This window comes from Eretmochelys imbricata, chromosome 1 (genome assembly GCF_965152235.1).
Source record: "Eretmochelys imbricata isolate rEreImb1 chromosome 1, rEreImb1.hap1, whole genome shotgun sequence".
NCBI lineage: Eukaryota > Metazoa > Chordata > Testudines > Cheloniidae > Eretmochelys > Eretmochelys imbricata.
Genome location: NC_135572.1, coordinates 25,912,650 through 25,929,549, shown reverse-complemented (window position 1 = coordinate 25,929,549; position 16,900 = coordinate 25,912,650). Strand labels below are relative to the sequence as shown.

Here is a 16,900-nt window from a genome sequence, read left to right as displayed (position 1 = left end):
AACATCACCTTAAACCCTTCTTACTTTTTTTAAAATAGGGCACTGAGGAAGTGCTTATGATTGTGCTTCTAAATTTGCAAGGCTCAGAGACAAGACCTGAGTGAAGGGTTTGGACTTCATTTTAAAGCACTCGGCAGTTTTATGAAAGCTGACTTAGCAAAAAAAAAATTATTGCAAGATGGTAATCAGCAGCTTAAGGACCTATTCAATAACAAGAAGTCGGATGTATAAAAACAGGGTGAATTTACATAAAAGTAAGCAGGTGTTTTAAGTTTAAAGTTGATGATGGCTGCAAATGCCCATGTAGCTTAGGGTAGAATTGAGACCTGTGTCTCAGAAGAAAGCAGAAGTGCTATAGATAATTACAGAAGCATAATTACAAATATTCCAAGCTATGAGTGCATCCCTATGGGGAGAACTTTGGAGTGAGCTAAGCATTTGGACCACAATGTTCTATTCTGCATCGCTGACAAAGGGAAGCATTTTTGGTCTTGCACTTCACTCATTTTACAGTCACTTTCTAATTACATTTCTGTTCATTCTTATTAACATTGATTAAAAAAAAAATCCTGGTAATTGTACAGATATGCTTAAGCAGTCTCATATCCTGTAAAAAGCAATTAACTTCAGTTGTACTGTTAATCTGGTCCAGTGCACACAATGTTTCCATTAAGAGTTCAGGGACATCTGAAGCTCTCAAAAAAAGGGAGGCGGCTTAGGTATAGAGGGGAACACCGCAAACTGTATTTGTGCATTATTCTGACTTAATGGATCTATTCTCAACATGCTTTTTAGTAACAGAGATAGGATCCTCTGCCTTCACTAGCATAGATAATATATTGTTACTAATTCCTATGTATTTCGTAAACGGGGGGACACAGGAATGGGAGTCAGGAGACCTGGATTTTTATTCCAGCTCTGTCACAGATGAACTATGTGAGCTTGGGCAATCACTTATGGCATGATCTTCTGAAGGGTTGAATTAATGGGAGCTGAATGTGCTCAGCACCTCTGAAAAATCAGGCCTTAACCTCTCTTTGTCATACCATGCCCATCTATAAAATGGAGATAATAATGCATATCTACCTCCCAGGGATTTTTGTGCGATTTAACTGTTATGCACTTTGAGATCCTTGGCTGATAAATATTAGAGAGATGCAAGGTATTATCATCATGGTCTACTTTCCATTCAAGATACTTTGCTTCACTAATGGCACATTTTGGAATAAGAAAACATGACTTGGTAGACAGTTTGGAATGCTCTTAGTATGCCATATTTCCCAGTCATTTCCATTTAGTATTGTTACAGACGACTGAATCACACAAGCCTGTTTGAGAACGTCATGGATAGTGATATAATAAAAAGGGAAAATGTCATTTGAAATGCACCAATCTGCCTGTGTACATTGTTAACTACTAGAAGACAGAGTAATTACAAATTTTATAAAGTATTCTCTTCTCCATTATATACAATAATTCCATGGAAGTAAATGGAATTGCATGAGTGTAACCGAGGGCTTGTGGTCTTTTGGAGATGTGAGGCCAAAGCGGAATAGGATATGTCTTTTCAGAGCTGCTGTGTACTCAGAACTGGAGTAGAAGTCAATACATTATCTATGCTAGTGAAGTGGGAGCTGTGGATGCTTAGTAGGGATGGAAAGGGGTTTTGGTAGGTATGTATCTTGGTGAGATCCTGTGGAACTGATTATTTTAATGCTGCTGAGATTTGATTGGTGGTATTAATGATGTGTTAGGGTGCCTAGAGCCTTGGATAGGTATCTATCTTTTTAATTATTTAGTTATTTAAATCTGAATAAACACTGTAAAATAAAGGCACAGCTCCTTGCCCCAAAGAACTTAGTCTAATTTAGACATAGATGGATGCGAGGGAGGGGAGAGAGAGAGTGACATCAATAATAACCCTAACCCAAACATGGCTACCCCCTGATACTTTTTCGTCAGATTTGTCACCTAAAAAGAATGGCTCAGGTTTGGGAATCTCCCTCACATCCTCAACCGTGAAGACCGATGCAAAGAATTCATTTAGTATCTCTGCAATGGCCTTATCATCCTTGAGTGCTCCTTTAGCATCTCGATCGGCCAGTGGCCCCACTGGGTTGTTTAGCAGGCTTCCTGCTTCTGATGTACTTAAATTTTCTTTTGCTATTACTTTTTGAGTCTTTGGCTAGCTGTTCTTCAAATTCTTTTTTGGCCTTCCTAATTATATTTTTACATTTCATTTGCCAGAGTTTATGCTCCTTTCTATTTTCCTCATTAGGATTTAACTTCCACTTTTTAAAGGATGCCTTTTTGCCTTTCACAGCTTCTTTTACTTTGTTGTTTAGCCACAGTGGCTCTTTTTTAGTTCTCTTACCATGTTTTTTAATTTGGGGTATACATTTAGGTTGAACCTGTGTTGTGGTGTCTTTAAAGCAGTTTGCAGGGATTTGCTTTTGTTGCTGTAGTTTTTAATTTCTGTTTAACTAACCTCCTCATTTTTGTGTAGTTTCCTTTTCTGAAATTAAATGCTACAGTTGTCATAAATATAAAGGGAAGGTTAAACACCTTTAAAATCCCTCCTGGCCAGAGGAAAAACCCTTTCACCTGTAAAGGGTTAAGAAGCTAGGATAACTTCTCTGGCAACTGACCAAAATGACCAATGAGGAGACAAGATACTTCCAAAGCTGGAGGGGGGAAAAAAACAAAGGTTCTCTCTGTCTGTGTGATGCTTTTGCTGGGAACAGAACAGGAATGGAGTCTTAGAACTTAGTAAGTAATCTAGCTAGATATGCGTTAGATTCTGTTTTGTTTAAATGGCTGATAAAATAAGCTGTGCTGAATGGAATGTATATTCCTGTTTTTGTGTCTTTTTGTAACTTAAGGTTTTGCCTAGAGGGATTCTCTATGTTTTGAATCTGATTACCCTGTAACATATTTACCATCCTGATTTTACAGAGGTGATTCTTTTACTTTTTCTTCAATTAAAATTCTTCTTTTAAGAACCTGATTGCTTTTTCATTGTTCTTAAGATCCAAGGGTTTGGGTCTGTGTTTACTTATGCAAATTGGTGAGGATTTTTATCAAGCCTTCCCCAGGAAAGGGGGTGTAGGGTTTGGGGAGGATTTTGGGGGGAAAGACGTTTCCAAGCGGGCTCTTTCCCTGTTCTGTATTTGTTAGACGCTTGGTGGTGGCAGCAGTAAAATCCAAGGGCAAAGGGTAAAATAGTTTGTACCTTGGGGACGTTTTAACCTAAGCTGGTAAAAATAAGCTTAGGGGGTTTTTCATGCAGGTCCCAACATCTTTACCCTAGAGTTCACAGTGGGGAAGGAACCTTGACAACAGCGTTGGGTCACTGTGGTGTTTTCCCCACCACAGGGATCTTACATTTAATTATATTATGGTCACTATTACCAAGCGGTCCAGCTATATTCACCTCTTGGACAAGATCCTGTGCTCCACTTAGGACTAAATCAAGAATTGCTTCTCCACTTGTGGGTTCCAGGACTAGCTGCTCCAAGAAGCAGTCATTTAAGTTGTCAAGAAATTTTATCTCCGCATCCCTTCCTGAGGTGACATGTACCCAATCAATATGAGGATAGATGAAATCCCCCATTATTATTGAGTTTTTTAAAATTTTAATAGGCTGTCTAATCTCCCTGAGCATATCACGGTCCTGGTCAGGTGGTCGGTAATATATCCCTACTGCTAATTCTTATTATTAGAGCATAGAATAACTATTCATAGAGATTCTGTGCTACAGTTTGGTTCATTTAAGATTTTTACTTCATTTGATTCTACGCTTTCTTTCGCATATAGTACCACTCCCCCACCAGCACAATCTGTTCTGTCCTTCCGATATATTTTGTACCCTGGTATTACTGTGTCCCATTAATTATCCTCATTCCATCAAGTTTCTGTAATGCCTATTATATCAATATCCTCATTTAATATGAGGCACTCTAGTTCACCCATCTTATTATTTAGACCAGTGGTTCTCAAACGAGGGGCGCCGCTTGTTCAGGGAAAGCCCCTGGTGGGCCGGGCCGGTTTGTTTACCTGCTGCATCCACAGGTTTGGCCGATCGCAGCTTCCACTGGCCACAGTTTGCCCCTGCAGAAAGCGGTGCTGGCTGCCCTTCCTGCATCCCCCATTGGCCTGGAGCATTGAACCGCAGCCAGTGGGAGACGCGATCCGCCGAACCTGCGGACGCAGCAGGTAAACAAACCAGCCCGGCCCGCCAGGGGCTTTCCCTGAACAAGCGGTGCCCCTCGTTTGAGAACCACTGATTTAGACTTCTAGCATTGGTATATAAGCACTTTGAAAACTTGTCACTTTTTAGCTATCTCCCATTACATGATGTAGTTTAATGAGACTATTTTTCATCTGACTGTTTCTGATCAGATCCTACCTGTATTTTATCATCTTCCATCCTCTCGTCCTTACTAGGACATAGAGAATCTCCATGAATAGATCCTCCCCTAAGTGATGTCTCTGTCCGAACCATGTGGTCCTCCGCACCTGTCGGCTTTCCTCCAGCCCTTTGTTTAAAAACTGCTCTATGACCTTTTTAATTTTAAGTGCCAGCAATCTAGCCCAATTCTAGCCCAAAATGAAACAAATTGCCCACGTTACATCTGTTAGTGGTTACTAAATGTTGCTTTATATTGAAGAGAGTAATTCATGGGTGCAGCCACGCAGGAACCTAAAATGTCACAGGGAAGAGTCAGAAATTCTTATGTCAATGAATGCAACATTTGAAATTTTAGTTAGCTAAAATGTGTGAAAGTTCCCTAATGAGCAGGCATACGATGAGACCCGTGTGTGAAAGATTTTCAGATGAGTTTACTGACATTAGTTTACGGGAATAAAAAGGTTGTTTTTGGTCAAACTCATGCCACAATTTGGGGACTGTTCAACCATCAGCAATTCACATGTGTGTGTCTCTTAATGTGCATTTTAGAAAACTGCAGCATCTGAGTGTAACTCCATTTTGCATGGAGACAGCTGTTAGCCACTTAAACACAGAGTGGTATTCCAGTTTGGTGATAGATATGTGTGTATATCATGGATCAGAAAATATTGATTTACTGTAGGATTCTTTACAGGCATCTATTGCTGTGGTACTTGGCTGCATGTCTTCAAAATAAATACATCAGACACTAATTTAAACTGCCTGGAAGATGTAACATTAAGCAAATGCTTAACCAAATAGATGTCATACACCATGTTCTGAAGGCCAACAAACTCAAGTTCTGGAAGGTGGCCGGGGGAGTGGATTCCACAGCCAAGTATTTTCCACAGAACCCCCCCACCAGTTCCAGCCCTCCACCATCCACATCTAAAGTCTGTTGATAAATGAGATGTCAGCCATTGTTATCTGTAAGGTAGCTAGATCCCTGATTATATAGACCTCTACAGATTAGTACCAGTAACTTGAACTGCATTGGGAAAGAGATGGGAAGCCCCTGCAGTTTGCAGAGCATAGGTCTAATGTGCTCACTCTCCATTTAACTGATTAGATGGATTGCTGCATTCTGTACTGGCTGAAGCTTCAATTGGTGTTAGGCCACGTCCATAGAGCACATTGTAGGGTACTAACCTAGAGGCAGGAAGATCCTGGAGAGATGTGGTACAGTCAGCATTATCAAGTCACTACACTTCTCTAAGAAGCCAAGAGCAGACAGGTCAAAAATAATTGAAAACGGCAAGCTTCTTTGACTAGGGAATGAGCAGACACAGCCCCCACCAATTCCTGACACTGATTCCCCTTCCAGTCAGACTCACCTCTATCTTTACAGGATAGTGTTTCAGTTGTGTCAGTCTCCTCCAGATCCATGTCTCAAACAGGCACAGGGAAAGCAAAGAACCTGTGCCATCAGGATCTGACATAAAGGAGCAAAAGAGGTGTAATGTAGTGCATCGATGGCACTGTACTCATATTCAGCTGGTGAAATGACAGAATGGAACCTCTGAGAAACCACATGTGGGGATATGGATGGATGAGAAGTGACTCTTAGAGATGTCTTAGACTGGAAGGAATGAAGCCACTATCTCCATCTACCTTACCAGATCCTGCAAGCTTGTCAGAAATGTGTTCAGTACATTTTGGCCAGCTATATCAAAAGCTGTTGACAGATCTAATCAAATCAACTTAGACATTTAACCTTTAGAATTGACCCCTTCACGAACGTGGCAGGATCCTTTCCAAATTAGAATATCATTACAATAATACCTAAAACTAGAGTAGAGACTGGTATCATCAGTTGGGGCTTATAGGTGCTACTGGGTTGGAATACAAAAAATAACCAATAGTAAATACAACAGCATTATTATTATAAAAATGTAATAGAGAAGAGTGATTTCTAGTGTTTTCAACAGTTTTAGTGGAAGTGTTTTGATTATTAATTATATAGCTTTTGTACCTCAGTTAAAACAATACCACAGAAGAGAACGTATGTTGGATACTGCTTGCTTACTCATGTGGTGGACTTTTACAACGTGAAGTCACAACCTTAGATCTATTTTTTTTTCCCCTTTGACAGAAAGATTTCGAGATTTACTGCTTCTCCATTCAAGTCAGGACACAGAGATTCTACCCAACTTTCAACAAAGGAATTACCCCACGTAAGTAAATTGCCTCTTCAGGAAAACCAGTCTTTGTGAATTCATAGTGAGGGAGAGAAGCATTTATAGCACTATAAATGCTTTCAGCATAAGCTCCTAAGGCAGAGCTGTCAGGGAGCCTCCCATAGAATAAGCTTTGTGCTCTTCACAGCTGCGACAGGAAGAAACAGACATATCTTGCAAGTGCACCCAGCTGTCACAGCGGAGTCAGTGGCAGAGTGTGGATGATAAGCTGCATGGATCAGTGTCTGGTGGAGCTTCATTTCACTTGACATTATATGTCGACGTAGGCAGATGTTTTGTCACACTAATCCCCACTCTTGTCTTGTGGGATTCCATCATTCGTGCTGACAGACTCATTTGGATTTTAACAAGCTATCCTATGGAATCATGTGAGTGCTAAAAACAGTTTGACTGCCCTTGTTAGGGACACGTGGGCAGCCAAACCAAAGGAACAGCCGTGCATGCTAGGGAGCAAGCAGTACAGCATCCTCTCATGTTATGCTTCTCTATTATAAAAGCAATGCCATAAGTGATGTGGGGGAGTTAAGAGATTACCCCCGTTAGAAAGTTTCTGTCTTTCAGCCTCTAAATCCATTCAAAGATTTTAATGTGACGTATCTCCCTTAAACATTGCTCCCAACAAAAATCTCATACCGTGCAATAATGTGTCATTTTACTGAGTGTCTTGATTTAGTTGGGGTGGTCCTTCTTTGAGCAGAAGATGACCTCCTGAGGTCTCTTCCAACCCTAATCTTCTATGATTCTAATGCTATTCCTACAAAGCTAAAGAAAAGCAGAGTTAGATAATAAATAACATTTTTGCCGACTTAATTAAAACAAAGAGCAAAAAGAAAATTGAGTCACATGAAAAAAGAAGGAAAGTGCTTTCAGCAGAGGGTTGATATGAGTCAGTGAGGGGGAAAGACATGGGAATGCTGTTCCAGATGGCAGGGGCTGCGGAAGTGAAGGTTCTTTCCCGAGCCATGGCCAGATTGCGTGGATGAATGGCAAGAAGGCCAATGTTAGATGAACAGGGGGAGCAGGGTTGGGGAGGAGAGGTACGTGAGAACGGCTGGAGCAAGTCCAAGAGTAGTTTTGAAAACAAGCGGGCGATTTTTTAGCTGAATCCTGAAATGAATGGGAAGCTGTTTGCTGTGAGAACGTAACTCTTGTGTACTGTAAATTAAAATTTCAGGCTTAATTTCAAAATGGGATTAAAGTGCACTATGGAATTTTAATGCGCAGCAGCAGGGTCCACATTGGTAGTTAATGTGTGGCAGGGTAGTGCAAGCTAGATTTACACCCAGCTTGCTGTGCACCAAGTTTGTATGGGCAAGCCCTTATTTTTCTAGAACATGCAATAATTAAAGAGTTAGATGTTCATGACTTGCTGAAAAAAAGACATGTCCCATGAGCACAAAAATCTTAAAATACCTAGGGTAAAATCGTGGATTCACTGAAGTTGATGGAAAGTCAGCGCCATTGACTGTCTGAAAGCCAGTATTTCATTGCCAAAACCTACCTGTTTTGTGGATTTGTACTGCAGACCATCATCAGAGTATCTGAGTGCCTTCCATGTAAAACAGATGGGATAACAATATTCCTAGTAACCTTTATGGAGGCTCTGGTTGGGCTCCCTTTTTGTAGTATTGACACTGTTTGGGCTATGGTCAGTTTTTAGTTTTGGTTTGTTGCTTCGTTGCACTCTTGAATAGTTTTGCCCATAGTTCTCTTCTTTGCCTTGCCCTTCCCTTTTTGGTTTCACAGGCACGTTCTCTTCCCTGGTGTAATTTGCTTGGTTCTAATTATAGCAGTGATGACACTGGCAGACTGATTCAATTATGTTCGTATTCTATAAAGAATTATGCACTGAGGAATAAACAAAGACATAGGTGTTTTTATTTTTTGCAGTCAAGGTCTCTGACTATGTCACTGTGTAAAAACAGTAAGATTTATGGCTGGTATTCCTGAAGGTACAGTATACTTGTAGTGTAACTAATGGCTAGGTCTGCAGAGATGCTGAGCAGTTGCAATTCTTTGCTGAAGTCAGTGAGAACTGCAGGTCCTCAGCCTCTCTGAAAATCATGCAGTAAATTATTTTCACCGGAATCTCAAGCTGTTTATATTACTGAGCTGTAATGCTGTTTTAAATTGTAATGTTCCCGCATTATCGTACAACAATATGATTGGCTGAACATGTACCATTGCTTGACTAGAATGATTGATCCTAACACATGGAATCAGCCAGGGTTTGGCAGCTAATTAAAAAAAATTCTTTACAGATGTTTTCATAAGTAATTGACTGCCGCTTATAATGTCATTAATCAGTACAAAATTGTTTGCTTGTTACCGACACGAGTCATTGGCTGCAGTTCATTTACAAACTGGTTGGTGATTATTGATGCATCCTGATTTCTCTGGGAGTTCTGGTAGAAGCATACGTTTGAGCTCATCAATATGGGGAACGTAGTCAGCCTCATAATATAGGCCATACCCTCATTCCCCTTTCACCTTTTTCCTATTTTGTGCCGATTTCCATTGTATGGAAGTTGAGACCATATAAAGCCAGATCCTGTAAATCAGCACCTCTGCATTGACTTCAGTTGAACAACACTTCTTTGCATTAGCTGAGGATCTGGCCCATAAATTCATCTTAATATGAAGGCGTCATGGGATCTAGGTAGTTTGCAGAGCTCATAGAGAGAAAGCCTGGAAACAAGAGAGGAAAATTGTGAATAGCTTGACTAAGTAATGTCCAGTGGTGGGAGGGTGAACATGAGACCAGCTGACAAATATTCGATGGGTGTAAGCACCAAAGAAAGAGCATGGGAACTAAAGATCCCTAGCACCTCTCTCTAGGTCCTTGCTACCTCATAGTCTCAGGTTCTCGCTTTACTAATGTAATGAGTTTATGAATGCTGAGCTTGTCAAGTCACCTGTCTGTGCCTGCTGTCTGTGGCAGTGAAAAAGGAGAAGAGAGAAAGGAGGGTTGTAAGCAGATTTTACTAAGATTCATAGTTAGTGTCATAAATATAAAGGGAAGGGTAAACCTCTGAAATCCCTCCTGGCCAAGGGAAAGCTCCTCTCACCTGTAAAGGGTTAAGAAGCAAAGGTAACCTCGCTGGCACCTGACCAAAATGACCAATGAGGAGACAAGATACTTCAAAAGCTGGGAGGAGGGAGAGAAACAAAGGGTCTGTGTGTCTGTCTATATGCTGGTTTCTGCCGGGGATAGACCAGGAATGGAGTCTTAGAACTTTTAGTAAGTAATCTAGCTAGGTATGTGTTAGATTATGATTTCTTTAAATGGCTGAGAAAAGAACTGTGCTGAATAGAATAACTATTTCTGTCTGTGTATCTTTTTTGTAACTTAAGGTTTTGCCTAGAGGGGTTCTCTATGATTTTTAATCTAATTACCCTGTAAGATATCTACATTTTGGGGGGAAAGTATTTTGGGGGGAAAGACGCGTCCAAACAGCTCTTCCCCAGTAACCAGTATTAGTTTGGTGGTTGTAGCGGCCAATCCATGGACAATGGGTGGAATATTTTGTACCTTGGGGAAGGTTTGACCTAAGCTGGTAAAGATAAGCTTAGGAGGTTTTTCATGCAGGTCCCCACATCTGTACCCTAGAGTTCAGAGTGGGGGAGGAACCTTGACAGTTAGTTATTACAGTAGCGCATAGGGTCCAACTAAGAATGTTGCCCCACTGTGCCAGGCACTATACAAACACAGAGTAGTACCTGGTTCCTGCCCCTGGCCCTTCAACCCTACCCACCTCACAGCTTGTTCTGCTCCTTCTTCAGCAACGTGAGGCATCTTTTGTTTGGACAGGGGCCCATGGAATAGGAAAGAGGCATTCAGATTAGGGATTGGTGGGGTGGGAAGGACAGATAAGAGGAGCAGACCTTGGACAGAAGAAGTGGGACTGGATGGTATGAGGTAAAAAAACAACAATGTGAGCACCCCCAAACTGGGCAGCAGCATGATGGAGTGAGAATGAGAGACTGCAACAGGAGTGCTGTTGCTCCAGAGTCCAGTAGGGTTGGAGTTAGATCTACGAAGCAGCTTTCCTGCAGGAAGCAGCTCAAATTAACGTTTAAAGTGTCTAATGGTGACCAAAGGCAGCATCAGCGGGTTTTGAAATGGGCTGCAGGCACTGATGTTGGAATGGAAATGAAAATCAATTTCACATTAGCAGCCATCTATACATGCATTAAGTTTTGTATTGTTGCTTTGAATTGGACAAGAATACAACATACACACAAGGGTCAAAAACCTCAAATAGTACTGTAAAACCCTGCAATGGACAAATGCTTGTTGCATTGACTTCGGATGTTTGATGTTACCGTCCTTTAAACTTTGGCAATGCTTATGCAGTCTGTCATTTCCCCTGCAGCAGAATAATTTGTAAACTCATTGGTGATGACTATGGTTTCACATGGTATTCTGATCCCTAATGTGACTGTGACATGAATGGGAGGTACCAAACTTGGTACTTTTTTCACACAATACACAATTAACCTGTGGAGCTCATTGCCACATGATATCACTGAGATCAAGAGCTTAGGATTCAGACAGGAACCAAGTATTTATATGGATATCCAGAAGTGTATTAGTAAATACTAAAGAAATAAGCATTTTTGAAAGGGATATAAACCTTCATGCTTCAGGGCTTAATTCTATTCTGTTCCGTTCTGGTTCTTACACCGCACTCACCCTGTAGTATCTGAGCACCTTCCAGTAGTGCATTAAGCAATGTGACTAACATCTGTCATTGTTAGTTCTCTCATCCTCTCCTCCCTCAGGGGGAGCAGTGTGGGGGGGTATTTTATTTTAGATTTTTTTTAATAATAACAATACATAAATACACTCATGTTGCTCTGTGTTTGTTAGAAAAGGCAAAGAAATGGTGTACAAGCTGGGGAGTTTTGTGATAGTCCTTAATTCCTGGGAGAGTTCATTCCACAGTGTTGGGCCAACCCCCGAGAGAGCTCTGTCTCCTCTCCACTGTCTCCAGCCTCTAACTATTGGGACTTAACTATTTAGGCTTTCCCTGGGGTAGGTTATCCCATAACTGCCAACTGGAAGGTTTCTTGAACCCTCCTCAGAAGCAGCTTGTACTGACCACTGTCACAGACAGGATACTGGGCTAGATAGGCTAGTCTGAACCAATATGACAGGTTTCAGAGTAGCAGCCGTGTTAGTCTGTATTCGCAAAAAGAAAAGGAGTACTTGTGGCACCTTAGAGACTAACCAATTTATTTGAGCATGAGCTTTCATGAGCTACAGCTCACTTCATCAGATGTAGCTCACGAAAGCTCATGATCAAATAAATTGGTTAGTCTCTAAGGCGCCACAAGTACTCCTTTTCTTGATCCAATATGGCAATTCCTACATACCCAATTTCCTATGGTAACTTTTAGAGAATGGGGCTTATGGTTACGAAATCAAAGGCAGGCATCATTTGAAGCTGCCGCCTCCCCAGGAAGCCCACCCACAATGTAAAATATTTTTAGGAACAAAACCCAACTGTTAGCGCAAGTTAAAACATCCTGCCATGTGAGAATTCTCACATCCTAATACAAGCATAAAGCACACAGCTGGGGATGCCATAGGGTGGTTAAACAGGGTGAGGCACATAGCACACAGAATAGTAACAGCCTGGTAAGAGTCTGTGCACAGGAACTGAAACATATAAATGACTAGGACCTGTTCTTCCACTCACACTAGTGTATATCAGGAGTAACTCCATCTTCAACGAGTACTACATATGTGCAAATTCGGGTCCTTTAAGTTCACATCTGCAGTGTCCACACTGGGAAGTTACCGTGCAGCACTTTGGTGCGCACTGCTGTTCACACCCCTGAGTCTGAACTGCGGGGCAGTGTAGCCATGCCCTTAGGCTCCTAACTCACTTAGCTGCTTTTGAAAATGTTGCCGTTAGCATAGTCTTGTAAGAGCACACCTCAAGGTAATTATGAGATCTAATTTGACTCAATATCCTGCCTACCTTATGAGATGTCCGCCTTTTACACATGAATCCACAAATGAGGCAAGAGTGAGCAGCTGACACTAACTATAAAAGATTGGTCTTGAAGAAGACAAAATTATGTTCATTAATCAAGTTGTTGACTCTGACACTTGAACAATTCTCAGAGAACATCCAGCTTAGTTCTAAATATCATGGGCCTGATTGTCCTCTCACTTACACCCATATAATTTCCCATTGACTTTAGTATAGTTACTGCTGATGTGCCCTGCTGTGAGTGAGAGGAGAATCAGCATTCATGTAATCATCTCACATTGCCTAATGACAAACTTCTGAAAGGGGCCAAATTGGACGCTTGTCAAAGATAAAAAGAAAATGATCAGGGGGAAAAATATAAAAGAGCTGAGAGTCACTGCATTTGAATAGGGAATTATGTTGTTAAGTGAAGCATGCTAGAAAGAAGGTAATACGGCACAGAACTGTGCTAATTAGAGACATACCAAGCCCTTGCATACAATATTCTCAGCACCATCCACTTCTAGCAACTTTCTTCCTACTTAAAAGTTACCTGAAAAGAAATAATTAAACCAGGTTTGTGGCCCTTTTGCATCCTCGTGATATTACAGAAGGCCTGATACAATGTTTTCAAGTATGTTGTGTTTTTCTCTATTAGTTTTTACCATAGAAATACCAGTAATGTCAAGTCTTATTTTCCCTGCCTTGGAAGGAAGCTTCTTGGGTGATTCGTAGATTTTAAGCCTAGAAGGGACCATTATGATCATTTAATCTGACCTACTACATAAAACAGGTCATATAGCTTCACCTGGTAATTTCTGCTTCAAGCCCATTACTTGTTTGACCTAGCGCATGTCTTTTAGAAAGATATTCAGTCTAGTTTTAAAGACTTCAAGTGATGTAAAATTCACCACCTCTGTAGGTAACATTTTAGGTATCAGCAGCACCCTGATCACTGACATTGCTACAATCTGGAGAAGGCTACAGGCCCAGCTGAGGGCAGTTACACACTTTCTGTTGGGGGATTGTGAGCACCTGGGTGGCAATCACTGGGCTAACAAGGTAACTGGGGAGAATATAAGAGGAAGAAACAGAAGGCCAGGGTGCAGCTTACAGGTTGGGCTGGGGCTGGGGTGCGGGCTGCAGGCAAGCGTACCCTTACTATAAACCTGGATTGCATGGTTCAGTACAGACCCGTTTACGCGTGAATCCGTTTAACGCGTGGTAGCACCATGCCTCCCAGTGCTACCTGTTTAACACACTAGACTCGTTAACACACGGTACAGGAACTTGCTATGTAGCGCTACAGATTTGCTCACTAACTCACTGACATAGAAATCGACAGGAAGTGCAGAGCGGAAACGTGTTGTACGTCTTTACCGCCGACTGGGGGGGCGAAGGGGCCGCGCTTTAAGGACGGTCCTTTGCTGCGGCAGTGCTGGGCTGCTGCCGGGGGGGGGGGGGTGGGGAGGGCGCAGCAAAGTTAAAGTGCTGCCATGGCAAAGGACCCTGCAGCGTTTTAAGGTCCCTGCCCCCTTTGCCCCCTCCTCGGCCGCTGACGGGTGGGGATGGGGGGCAAAGGGAGCAGCTGTGCTGGCGATTTAAAAGGGCCCGGGGCTCCAGACACCGCTACCGCAGCAGCAGCATCCAGTGCCCCGGGCCCTTTAAATCGCCACGGGAACCCCGGGCAGCGCAGACCAGGGGGCCTGGAAGGGCTGCCTGGGGATGCTGACCCCTAACCACGCCCCTTCCGCCCGAGGCCCCACCCTTCCGGGGGCCAGAGCCACCCCCACCCTCTACCAGTAAGTGTCCTGAGTTACTTTCACCCCTGTGTAGTAATAAACGTGTTTTAATTAGATTACACATTTAAATTTATATTCTTGCAAAGCGCCGTTAACAGATAGGCCTGCAGTATTTGGTATGCTGTGAATACGTATATAATCCTAGATAATTATACATGAATATATATAGATATCTTAAGATATTTCAGCATGGCTCTCTTAACCCGCAGTTTGTTAATACGAGGTCATGACGGCTTGACTCCCGACATCTGCGCGAAAACAGGTCTTACTTTATTACTATGTAAGAGAGGAATAAATACTCATCTCAGTGAGAGACAAACAGCCTTGTGTGTGCTTGTGAAACTAGTTGACCTAGCCAGGGAGTGAGATTCACTGGGTAGTGCCAGAGGCACCCTGTGATACCCTCAGTGTTCAGAATCGGGGCCTTTTTTCAAGTCTGAATTTGTCTAGCTTCAGCTTCTAACTATTGGATCTCTTTATGCCTTTTTCTGTGAGATTAAAGAGCCCCCTACTATCAGAAATCCCTTCCCTATGTAGATAATTGTAGCCTGTGATCAATTCACCTCTTAACCTTAATTTGGCTAAATTAAATGTAGGCCCCTTGTTCGAGGAGCTATCAGAGGTATCCTGATTAGACAGGTCTCTCTACACCAGGGTTTCCCAACGACCGGTTCGAGAAATCTTCCTGACACAATTTAGGAAGGCAGCAAACTGGTCCCTGGTTTCAGAAAGGTTGAGAAACACTGCTGTGTGCTGGTTTTGAAGGACTGCAAATTCCATGATGCAGTGGTGGGCATCTGCTGGGCTGGACTGAGCTTCCTGGGTCAGAAGCTGCTGCAGAAGGGTTAGCAGGCTCCATTTCCCAGGCAGGGAGCTGGAGCAGAGAGCTGCTACTCTGTGGGGTCTGGGCCAGGAAAAAGCTGTGACAGGGCCCTTTTGTTGAGTTGCCAGGGTTGAAGACACACGACCAAGGGTAAAACTACATCACAATTGACAACTTGTCAGTGTTGAGCCCTAGGTCATGGACTCCTTCGCCACAGCTAGGCCCTGAGAGCGGCAGCTATTGGTTGTGCGGCAGATGACTGAGGAAAGAGTGAGTTATTGCTGAGCTACACTCTCTGGGTTTCAGAGTAGCAGCTGTGTTAGTCTGTATCCGCAAAAAGAAAAGGAGGACTTGTGGCACCTTAGAGGCTAATAAACTTATTTGAGCATAAACTGTCATGAGCTACAGCTCGCTTTATCGGATGCATGCAGTGGAAAATACAGTGGGGAGATTTTATATACACAGAGAACATGAAACAATGGGTGTTACCATACACACTGTAACGAGAGTGATCAGGTAAGGTGAGCTATTACCAGCAGGAGAGGAAAAAAAAAAAACCTTTTGTAGTGATAATCAAGGTGGGCCATTTCCAGCAGTTGACAAGAACGTGTGAGGAACAGTAAGGGGGAAATAGTTCTACTTTGTGTAATGACACATCCACTCCCAGTCTTTATTCAAGTCTAATTTAATGGTGTCCAGTTTGCAAATTAATTCCAATTTAGCAGTCTCTCGTTGGAGTCTGTTTTTGAAGTTTTTTGGTTGTAATATTGTGACTTTTAGGTCTGTAATCGAATAACCAGAGAGATTGAAGTGTTCTCCGACTGGTTTTTGAATGTTATAATTCTTGACGTCTGATTTGTGTCCATTTACTCTTTTACGTAGAGACTGTCCAGTTTGACCAATGTATATGGCAGAGGGGCATTGCTGGCACCTGATGGCATATATCACATTGGTAGATGTGCAGGTGAACGAGCCTCTGATAGTGTGGCTGATGTGATTAGGTCCTATGATGTTGTCCCCTGAATAGATATGTGGACACAGTTGGCAACTGGCTTTGTTGCAAGGATAAGTTCCTGGGTTAGTGTTTTTGGTGTGTGGTTGCTGGTGAGTATTTGCTTCAGGTTGGGGGCTGTCTGTAAGCAAGGACTGGCCTGTCTCCCAGGATCTGTGAGAGTGATGGGTCGTCCTTCAGGATAGGTTGTAGATCCTTGATGATGCGCTGGAGAGGTTTTAGTTGGGGGCTGGAAGTGATGACTAGTGGCATTCTGTTATTTTCTTTTTTGGGCCTGTCCTGTAGTAGGTAACTTCTGGGTACTCTTCTGGATCCGATGAAGTGAGGTGTAGCTCACAAAAGCTTATGCTCAAATAAATTTGTTAGTCTCTAAGGTGCCACAAGTACTCCTTTTCTTTTTACTCTCTGGGTTGAAGAGGATGTGTTAAGACTCAGTGTAGCTACATTAAATCTAAGAAGAAATTGGGGGTGGGGGTGGGGGGCTTATGATATGGGCTCTTGCTTTCTGATATAACACATTACTGCCCGCTAGTACTGTGCAGCATAGGATGTCACAATACAGAATTGCCTCACTCCTCCTTGTTTCACTCGGGACTGCCTTTGCCAGACTTACAGAGTGCTGGCCTGAACT

The 16,900-nt window shown here is 42.4% G+C and overlaps 1 protein-coding gene across 2 annotated transcripts in view; it reads left to right on the top strand.

The window, feature by feature from the left end:
• NOX4 (NADPH oxidase 4) overlaps window positions 1-16,900 on the top strand; it is a 142,800-nt gene that overhangs the window by 73,585 nt on the left and 52,315 nt on the right. For both annotated transcript variants that reach the window (XM_077805354.1, XM_077842249.1), the window contains exon 11: window positions 6,543-6,624. In XM_077805354.1, the coding sequence (XP_077661480.1) occupies window positions 6,543-6,624 (82 nt within the window). The remainder of the gene's footprint in view (window positions 1-6,542; window positions 6,625-16,900) is intronic.